Source organism: Corythoichthys intestinalis, chromosome 4, assembly GCF_030265065.1.
Source record: "Corythoichthys intestinalis isolate RoL2023-P3 chromosome 4, ASM3026506v1, whole genome shotgun sequence".
In the NCBI taxonomy this organism is placed as follows: Eukaryota; Metazoa; Chordata; class Actinopteri; order Syngnathiformes; family Syngnathidae; genus Corythoichthys; species Corythoichthys intestinalis.
Window position 1 is genome coordinate 30,175,910 of NC_080398.1, and position 10,072 is coordinate 30,185,981.

The 10,072-nt window shown below is 38.2% G+C and overlaps 2 protein-coding genes across 3 annotated transcripts in view; one reads left to right on the top strand and one right to left on the bottom strand.

The window, feature by feature from the left end:
- Window positions 1–8,391, bottom strand: part of LOC130915406 (sialoadhesin) — a 32,078-nt gene extending 23,687 nt beyond the window's left edge. For both annotated transcript variants that reach the window (XM_057835400.1, XM_057835401.1), the window contains exon 1: window positions 8,222–8,391. Coding sequence is in view for 1 of the 2 variants with exons in the window: in XM_057835401.1 (XP_057691384.1) it covers window positions 8,222–8,320 (99 nt within the window). In the remaining variant the exon portion in view is untranslated. The remainder of the gene's footprint in view (window positions 1–8,221) is intronic.
- On the top strand, window positions 1,428–10,072 carry lim2.5 (lens intrinsic membrane protein 2.5). The gene is made up of 5 exons (XM_057835402.1): window positions 1,428–1,559; window positions 8,236–8,445; window positions 8,516–8,665; window positions 8,765–8,899; window positions 8,977–10,072. Exons 2-5 carry the CDS (start codon window positions 8,271–8,273, stop codon window positions 9,036–9,038), a joined length of 522 nt encoding a protein of 173 aa, XP_057691385.1. The 5' UTR covers window positions 1,428–1,559; window positions 8,236–8,270; the 3' UTR covers window positions 9,039–10,072.

The following is a 10,072-nucleotide window of genomic DNA, read 5'->3' on the forward strand; positions in this document are numbered from 1 at the left end:
GCCCTTGCTGATGGAAGGAGATTTTCACTCCAAATCTCTCCATACATGGCCCCATTCATTCTTTCCTTTATACAGATCAATCGTCCTGGTCCCTTTGCAGAAAAACAGCCCCAAAGCATGATGTTTCCACCCCCATGCTTCACAGTGGGTATGGTGTTCTTCGGATGCAATTCAGTATTCTTTCTCCTTCAAACATGAGAACCTATGTTCTACCAAAAAGTTCTATTTTGGTTTCATCTGACCATAACACATTTTCCCAGTCCTCTTCTGCATCATCCGAATGCTCTCTAGCGAACCGCAGACGGGCCTGGACGTGTACTGGCTTCAGCAGGGGGACACGTCTGGGAGTGCAGGATTTGAGTCCCTGGCGGCGCATTGTGTTACTGATAGTAGCCTTTGTTACTGTGGTCCCAGCTCTCTGTAGGTCATTCACTAGGTCCCCCCGTGTGGTTCTGGGATTTTTGCTCACCGTTCTTGGTATAATTTCGACGCCACGGGGTGAGATCTTGCATGGAGCCCCAGAGCGAGGGAGATTATGTCTTGTATGTCTTCCATTTTCTAATAATTGCTCCCACAGTTGATTTCTTTACAGCAAGCGTTTTACCTATTGCAGATTCAGTCTTCCCAGCCTGGTGCAGGTCTACAATTTTGTCTCTGCTGTCCTTCGACAGCTCTTTGGTCTTGGCCATAGTGAAGTTTGGAGTGTGACTGACTGAGTTGTGGACAGGTGTCTTTTATACCGATAATGAGTTAAAACAGGTGCCATTAATACAGGTAACGTGTGGAGCCTCGTTAGACCTCGTTAGAAGAAGTTAGACCTCTTTGACAGCCAGAAATCTTGCTTGTTTGTAGGTAACCAAATACTTATTTCCCACTCTAATTTGGAAATAGATTCTTTAAAAATCAAACAATGTGATTTTCTGTTTTTTACCCCCACATTCTGTCTCTCATGGTTGAGGTTTACCCATGTTGACAATTACAGGCCTCTCTAATCTTTTCAAGTAGGAGAACTTGCACAATTGGTGGTTGACTAAATACTTATTTGCCCCACTGTATACACAGTTTTAAATGAATAATAACAATGAATTTAAATTCACGGTGAAAAAATGCAATTGTGAAAAAAACAACAACTATCTTTTACATGTGGTGTCGGTACATTATCGGTTTGGCTCTGGCCAAACCACACAGCTGGGTGTCGGAATCGGTATCGGTGCAACACAAGCAGTCACTAAATTTTGGATTCGCATCCCCCGTCATCACCCTCTCTGGTGGTCCATGAAAGAAAACGTTCACATCAGCAACTTCCATTGATCAGTGCAGTAGTGCAAGCCTTTGCACAACCAACCAGGCTTTTCCAGAACCCACACATCCCCCAACCCTCACCAAACCCCAGCAGAGGCGTCCCAAAACGGCCCCGGCCCACAACTAAAGGATTTTGCCTCCATAAACAGAAAAGCGGGAGGGATAACTTTTTGGACTTGACCGCGGGGGTCCTCTTTTGACGTCGCGCTCGCTCTTGGTTTCAAGTCTCGGTCGCTCTTGCTGCTTGAGGATTTAAGGTATGGTAAGGAATTTTTAGGAAAATTATGATTTATAGCGTGGCATCTGGCAAATGCGTATTTTGTGAATTTTATGTTTAATTCATAAACGAAAACTTCGGTAATTACCGTAAGAGCCAATTGCAAAATTATTCATTTCTATAACTTCACTGCTTGTAAGTTGTTTGCAATTTTTTTCTTCTATTATACTGACAACATAACTAGTGCTGCAACGATTAGTATTCGATTAGATAAAAATATTGGAATTAAATTTTGTTGCTTCGAGTATTCGTCTAATTAAATTGGTCTGCCTCTTTTCACATGGCTGAATCCAACTGCTCCCTGTTAAGAGTAATGTAAGCTAAGTTTTTGTTTGAGCTAATGTTTTTTAATGCATTCATAATTTAGTTGATATGTATATTTAGCCGTTTTTTTTATGAGAATATGAGTCAACTATGTGTTAAGAGAATTGTAAGAATAAAAAAAACTTTAGCATTTTATAGCATTTAAGCTAGCGGACTTTTTCTATGTAAGTTAGCCAATTGTTCTTTTGTTGTACATAGATCCTCATTTAAAAGAAAAATACCGTTTGAGGCTCAGCTCAGGTATTTTAATTTTTCATGTTCCTTATCCATTGACTCGATTATTCAAACAACCGTAACTAGTCCATCGACTACTAAAATATTCGATAGCTGCAGCTCTAAACATAACTACTAAATTCAAAATCCAAATATTGCTATTAAATAAATAAATAAATAAATAATCCTTCTCGTAATTTTCCTCCAGGTGTATTTCTTTGAAAATGCTTAACTTATTTTATAGGAGAAAAAAAATATTTGTATCCCACCCAAGTTAAGAGTTAACAATAGTTAGACAGTTTAAAACAATAAGATGGAGGAGGTGCAGGAGCTTAACAAAAAAAAAAAAGATTTTGTGTAGTATTTAATTGTTTTTTATTGTGTTTTTACAAAATTACGTTGTTGTTGTTGTTTTTTTAAATTGCGACAAAGGATTAGGGGTAAATAAAGGAGAAGAAGAAAAAAAAGGACTACGAGATTAAAGTCGAACTGGTACTACAAGAGAAGGTCATATTATTACATAGGGTTAACGGCTACGCATTTTGGAATGGAATGGAATTTTATTTTCATCATCATCGGTATCATTGACAATCATTGACAATTACAAAATGTGCTATGATTTGCCCGAAGGAACCGAAGAAGATGACAAAGGCGGACGGGATGAAGCATAAAGTTTTAAGTACATGTACCTTAGCTGGGAGCTACCATGAAGATTCAATTTAAAGCCATCTATTGATTATAATTTGATGTAGATGAGCCAAACGATATTATTATTATTTGATCTACTTATTCATTTTTGCAGATTCTAAAATATAGACTCAGGAGATGCACAATATTATTCCAATTCGCTATTACGTCATGTCTATAAGCTACTGCGTAGCTGGGAGCTACGACGAAGTGTTGATAGCCTATAAATTATTCTATTGATAATGATTTGATGTAGATGAGCCAAAATATGAAGAATTTCCTTTTCCTTGTTTGTAAAACCGATTCTAAAACACAAGATGCTTTTACTATTTTGGATTTTAACGGCGGCGAAACGCTATGTAAAGTAAGGAGCAGTTTATTCAGCTACATTAGCCCAACGAAACAATACGACTTTTATTTTAATCGTAATACTACGAGAAAAAAAGGTGAACTGTTACTACGAGAAAAAAGTCGTACTATTACTACGAGAAAAAAGTCGAACTGTTACTACGACACTTACTCATAACTGACACGTCTGGCCTAAAGCGTAACTACAGCTCGTGCATGGCACGCATGCTTGTACAAGCACGAACACAAAGGAACGAGGGTTTGGCCCATCAAACCAGCACCAGAACTGTAAAAACCATGGCTGTCAAACGATTAAATTTTTTAATCGAGTTAATTACAGCTTAAAAATTAATTAATCGTAATTAATCGCAATTCAAACCATCTATAAAATATGCCATATTTTTCTGTAAATTATTGTTGGAATGGAAAGACATAAGATGGATATATACATTCAACATATGGTACATAAGTACTGTATTTGTTTATTATAACAATAAATCAACAAGATGGCATTAACATTATTAACATTCTCTTAAAGCGATCCATGGATAGAAAGACTTGTAGTTCTTAAAAGATAAATGTTAGTACAAGTTATAGAAATTTTATATTAAAACCCCTCTTAATGTTTTCGTTTTATTACAATTTGTAAAATTTTCAATCAAAAAATAAACTAATAGCTCGCCATTGTTGATAAAAATACACCATGCTCACTCATGGTGCTGAAAGCCATAAAATCAGTTGGACCCAAGCGCCAGCAGAGGGCGCCAAACACCAAAAAACAAGTGAACATTACACTCTGCTGTCATTTTAATTTGTTTGAGCTGGGCATGTGTGTAATTGCGTCAAATATTTTAAAGGGATTAATTTAAAAAATTAATTACCGCCCGTTAACGCGATAATTTTGACAGCCCTAGTAAAAAACAGTTAATATCAAGTCTTAAGTGGGTTAGAAATGTTGGGCAGAAAAGTGCTTTGACCAAGCGGAGACCAGGCTGACGCGCGGTGAAAAAGCGCTACTGCCGGTAGGACGTGCACAAGTGCGTGTTCGCCCGGAGTGGTCGGCCCAAACCCTCTGCATTTAAAGTACGAAAAAGGGCTTTTTGGGGCATCGCAGTTAAAATGTCAGGGCTCTGTGTACTCTTCGGGGCATTAGTGGAGCATGCATGGAGTATAAATGTATTTCAATAAACTCTAAAAATCCCGTATAGTCCCCTTATTAATAATGAAAATCAAAATAATGTGAAAGATCATCATAAAATAGGGAGCAGAGAAGGGTATTCGAGAAAGAAAAAAATATTATTGATTTAAGTTAAAATTGGCTAATACATAGGATCAAGTAGCACATCAGTTTTAAAACAAAATTTTTTAAAAATCCTGTTTAATTTTAATCTGTTAATATGTCAGCAGAAAGAAAATAACATTTACATATAAAATGGGATCAGAAATTAAATACAGTGGTTCACATCGCTGTTTATGGGGACCAGAACCAACTGCCTAAAGTGAAAAACCGCAAAGTACCGTCACCCTCTAATTTATAACATTTTTTGGGGGGTATAGGTAATATCAATTAGTGTATATAAAACTCTATAAATGCATGTTATGATGAGAACATTCGCTTTGGCGACCCCGGACGGAAAAAGCCGAAAGGAAAAGATGATTATGATTAAACAATAGTTTGAAACATGTAAATAAAAAAATAATCTAAATAGCATACATAAAATAATGTATAGATAAATATGTTTGGGTGACCATATTTTGATTTCCAAAAAAGAGGACACTCGGCCCAGCCTTGAGATACTTAAAGTTTACTTGAAGTTCCCGCAAAGATGCCTTATCACTTTGGTATATTTAAAGTGTGCCTCCTCCTCCGTCTGGATTGAAAAATTCGGTTTTATATATTTAAAAAAAAAAAAAAAAAAAAACCAAAGACACAAATTCTTAGAGGTTAACTAGGAGGCTTTGTTATTCCTAAAAAAAAAAACCAAACACTGGAATTAGGGATTTAAAAAAATGTCCTTCTGTATTGGCGAATCCTTGAACAAAATAATTACTGTCTTTTTCATTCTTACTGTACAAATAAATAATATGAAACAAAGTTCTAAATACCATATTGGCCCGAAAATAAGACCGCCTTTTTTGCATTGAAATAAGACTGAAAAAGAGAGGGTCGTCTTATATTCACGGTCTAGACATTATACCCATTCACAACGCTACATGGCGCCAAATATCATTGAAGCGATGTTCTGTCATGACAGATCTCAGCTACTCTCAAGTTTAACCAGTTTACATTATTTTATCGCAATGTTTTTCCTTACTCAGATTTGTTTCAAGAATACAGTTAGACTACACTTTGATGGTTAATGCAGTTATTTCAATTTTGCTGTTTTATCACAATAGATTGGTTTATTTACATTTCAAAAACCAGAAGCTATTCATTTACGAATTTGATTACATTCATTCATTCATTCATTCATTTTCCATGCCGCTTATTCCTCACGAGGGTCGCGGAGGTGCTGGAGCCTATCCCAGCTAACTTCGGGCAGTAGGCAGGGGACACCCTGAATTGGTTGCCAGCCAATCGCAGGGCACAAGGAGACACACACTCACACCTATGGACAATTTAGAGTGTTCAATCAGCCTACCATGCATGTTTTTGGGATGTGGGAGGAAACCGGAGTTCCCGGAGGAAACCCACGCAGGCACGGGGAGAACATGCAAACTCCACACAGGAAGGCCGAAGCCCGGGATTGAACCCTTGATCTCAGAACTGTGAGGCAGACGTGCTAACCACTCAGCCACCGTGCCGCCGAATTTGATTACACTTTAGTTTATATTTAAATGTTCAGATAGTAAAGATTTGAATGAGGCAAAATCACATGGTTTTTCTCTCAAATATATTGTTATGATTATTTGTTTTGGATGTATACTGTAATTATTTTCTGTATAAAAAATATTTTAGTGTTCAAAAAGTCTTTTTTCAAACTTCAGTCTTAAAAAAGAGGGGGTCGTCTTATAATCAGGGCCGTCTTATATTCGGGCCAATACGGTAATACCTCTTCTGTAGAAAATGCAGTTTTAAAAAAAAGCTAATTTCTCTTTCCAGTGAAATAATGTAAATCAAACCGTAGCCTCAAGACTATCCCTACAATTGTTGCTGGCAAATTGTTATTCCCACTCAATTATTATTCTCAGTGTTCTATATTGCACGCAAACAATAACCAAAATAAACTGACAAACAATTCAACCAGCATGCTTCCAATCGCAGCAGTTCAAAACTACATATCCCATAGCGTGGCTTACCTCACTGACAGCTAGCACCGGTAGCCGAGGCAAAAATCAAACATTGCTATAAAAGTTGATAGTCATTGGCAGTGTAACGATGCAACATGAAACGGGATTTTACAGATCACAGCAGTACAAAGCTCTGACAAAAGTCAACAGTTGCCAAAAGGTAAGTTTAGCGAGTGTGTACATACCGATTGCCTGTGAGCTCCTATTGTCACGACTCATGAAGGTTTGTTTGTGAATGAGAATTGAAAGTTCACGCCATGATAAAGCCAGTCTGTGACTGCACACGTATGCGCAAATTTGCATCCAAAGTAGAATCACGGAATCTTCAACTTAATTACACTTTTAAGTAAAGATGTGGGTCCGATCACATCATTTTCAAAGTATCGGAATCGGCAAAAAAATATTGGACATGCCTTTTTTTAATATAAATGTATTTTTTATTTAAATTGTTTTCTAATTGTATTTAACGTTACAGACAAAATGTCTTACATTCATCCAGAGTCTTTAGTTTTGGCTTAAAGTAGGGCTATCAAATTTATCACGTAAACGGCGGTTATTAATTTTTTAAAAATTAATCACGTCAAAATATTTAATGCAATTAACGTATGCGCTGCACGACCCACTCACGCATTGTCGCGTCCAATCTATAGTGGCGCCGTTTTACCTATATATAGAGCTGACAGGCAGCGTAAAATGAGTAGAGAGAATTTTGGCAGTCTTTGAAACCTCTTTGTAATTGGCTAAAGGTTTAAAATCCCTCTCTCAATAAATAGAAATATCGTGTGAAGCAATGTGGGGAAGAACGGTAGTGATTGATTTTTTTCCTTAACACCCTATGTTACTTCCCAACGCAGAGAAGATATATCAATTGGTGCCACTACGCACAGTCATGGTTGCACTTCCCATCATGCATTTGGGCAGAACAGTTAAATGGCTACAGTATCATTTACTGAAAGCTCAACAAATACACTAGATGGCAATATTTAGTCACAATATACAAAATCACATTTATCCTTTACGAATTACAAGTCTTTCTATCCGTGGATCCCTCTCACAGGAAGAATGTTAATAATGTAAATGCCATCTTGAGGATTTATTGTCATAATAAACAAATACAGTACTTATGTACTGTATGTTGAATGTATATATTCGTCCGAGTTTTATTCATTTTTTTCTTAATGCATTGCCAAAATGTATATGATCGGGAAAAATTATCGGGAATGATTGGAATTGAATCGGGAGCAAAATAAAAAGCAATCGGATCGGGAAATATCGGGATCGGCGGATACTCAAACTAAAACGATCGGGATCAGATCGGGAGCAAAAAAAACATGATCGGAACAACCCTACTTTTAAGTACATGAGCATTTGATTACATACGTATTGAACACTGGTCTCAACAACTGGGCAGGTTCTTTGGGAACACGTCACAGGCAACACAGTACCTTAGTATTCTGTGCAAATCGTCAGTCAACAAACCGGACATTTTCATGAATTTATAAAACCCCACCGGACGCCCCGGACAGGATGTAAAAAGTGGACATGTCCGGGCAAAAGAGGCCGTTTAACCACCCTAAAATATGTACTGTACATTTTCTCACGCTCTCTTCTGATGTGTGTGTGTAAGTGTACATAAATACGTAGATGTAAATAACTTGTGCATAAAGGTTTTTAGCACTCTTCTATTCTTATAACAAGATTAAAAAAATCTGTGATGCGTTAAGGGCGCGAATGTTGAGCTACAAAGTAACGAGGGATCACTGTATGCTCTTGACTCACTTCCATGTTGTCAGGACCCCGAAGAAGCCATCCGAGGCTCACGCTCACGATGTACAGCTTCATGGGAGGGGGGCTGTTTTGCGCCATCGTGGGGAACATCTTGCTGGTGGTCTCCACGGCCACTGACTACTGGATGCAGTACCGCCTGTCAGGCAGCTTTGCCCACCAGGGCCTGTGGCGCTACTGCATGTCAGGAAAGTGCCACATGCAGACGGACAGCATTGGTTAGTGGTTTTTTGTGAAGTTAAAATGCCACATGAAATTGTAAAATTTTTGTAATTTTGTTTTTGGCAGCTTACTGGAACGCCACACGTGCTTTCATGATCCTCTCAGCCATGTCCTGCTTCGCCGGCATCATCGCAGGGATCCTGTCCTTCGCCCACTTCTCAGCCTTGGAGAGGTTCAACCGCTCCTTTGCTGCAGGCATCATGTTCTTTGTGTCAAGTGGGTAGCAAGAACAAATTAATAGAGTTATTACAGTGGCAGTAGAATGAACAGTGGCTGAAAAGTAGTTGAAAACTGTAAATTTGTCACCGAGCGTAGCGCTGTTCGTGCTGCTGGCTATGGCGATCTACACGGGGGTGACAGTCAACTTCCTGGGCAAGCGTTTTGGCGACTGGCGCTTCTCGTGGTCTTACATTCTGGGATGGGTGGCGCTGCTCATGACCTTCTTTGCAGGTAGAACAAAAACTTTGAACAAGTCTTTGTAAGACAGGATAAAAGCGCCAGACTAAAAAGTCGTGTATCTGTTGCAGGTATATTCTACATGTGTGCATACAGGATGCACGAGTGCAGAAGAGTGGCTGGCCCACGTTGAACGCTAGGCACGAACAGCTTGTCGGGGAGGCAAGAGATGAGGACGAACCGTTGGAAAATAACGAGACAACATTAAAAAGCAATAAAATTGGCATTTAACTACATGCTAAAATGCATTTTGGATCCGTCTATTGTTGATACGATATAATTTTTCTTTTTAAACGATGAGATGAAATGACATGAGAAATGATAGTTATGGAAAAACTGGTTATGTTAAGCTGTGGTAAAAGAAAAATATGACTTTTTCATCATTATTTGATCGCGTCTATAATTGCGCGATTAACCACGATCACAGGTTTGGGCACAATTAATCGCAAGTTCTAGTGTAGTTGTGATTAATCAAATGGTCTTCGCAATTAATCTATGTTAATCACATGGTCACCTGCAATAAAAAGCAATTAATCGTAAGCAGTGTTGTTAATAACGGCGTTAGAATATAACGGCGTTACTAACGGCGTTATTTTTTTCAGTAATGAGTAATCTAATTAATTACTTTTCTCATCTTGGCAACGCCGTTACCGTTACTAAGGCGGGAAAGGCGTGCGTTATTATGCGTTACTAAGTTGGTTGAATAAAAAAAGTCTGAGAGAAACGGACTCACGGAGACGAGAGAGCAGAGCAGGAGTGGGGAAGACGCCGTTGCAACCGCGATGCTAGGTGACTCCAATAATACCTGACTGTAGCCATAGCCGACAAACTACGCCCACATGACACGGTAGATATCATATTACAGAACTAGATGCAAATGACAGACACATCTGCATTGGCAACATGTTTTAAGTACTACATGCGTTAGTAAACAGCCGCCATCTTAAAGCAGTAGACCTCTCAGGAAGGCTCTGATGTAGAGAGACTTCCTAGCGAACCTAAGTAACTTTTTTTTTTTTTTTTTTAAATCTAAAATGCTCCTAAATCGGCAAAATCTTAACTTAAATCTATCTTTAAATGATGAAACAGTTTAAAGTAGACAGAAGGGAACTAATGCAATAACGGGAGCAATTTTAACAACTTTAACGGTTGATTCACAACTTTAAA

Bases quoted from the DNA above. Each gene is read 5' to 3' on its own strand.
- lim2.5 (XM_057835402.1), top strand. From the start codon at position 8,271: ATGTACAGCTTCATGGGAGGGGGGCTGTTTTGCGCCATCGTGGGGAAC. The intron at 8,446-8,515 runs GTTAGTGGTTTT...TGTTTTTGGCAG, and splicing joins CATGCAGACGGACAGCATTG to CTTACTGGAACGCCACACGT. The intron at 8,900-8,976 runs GTAGAACAAAAA...TATCTGTTGCAG, and splicing joins GCTCATGACCTTCTTTGCAG to GTATATTCTACATGTGTGCA.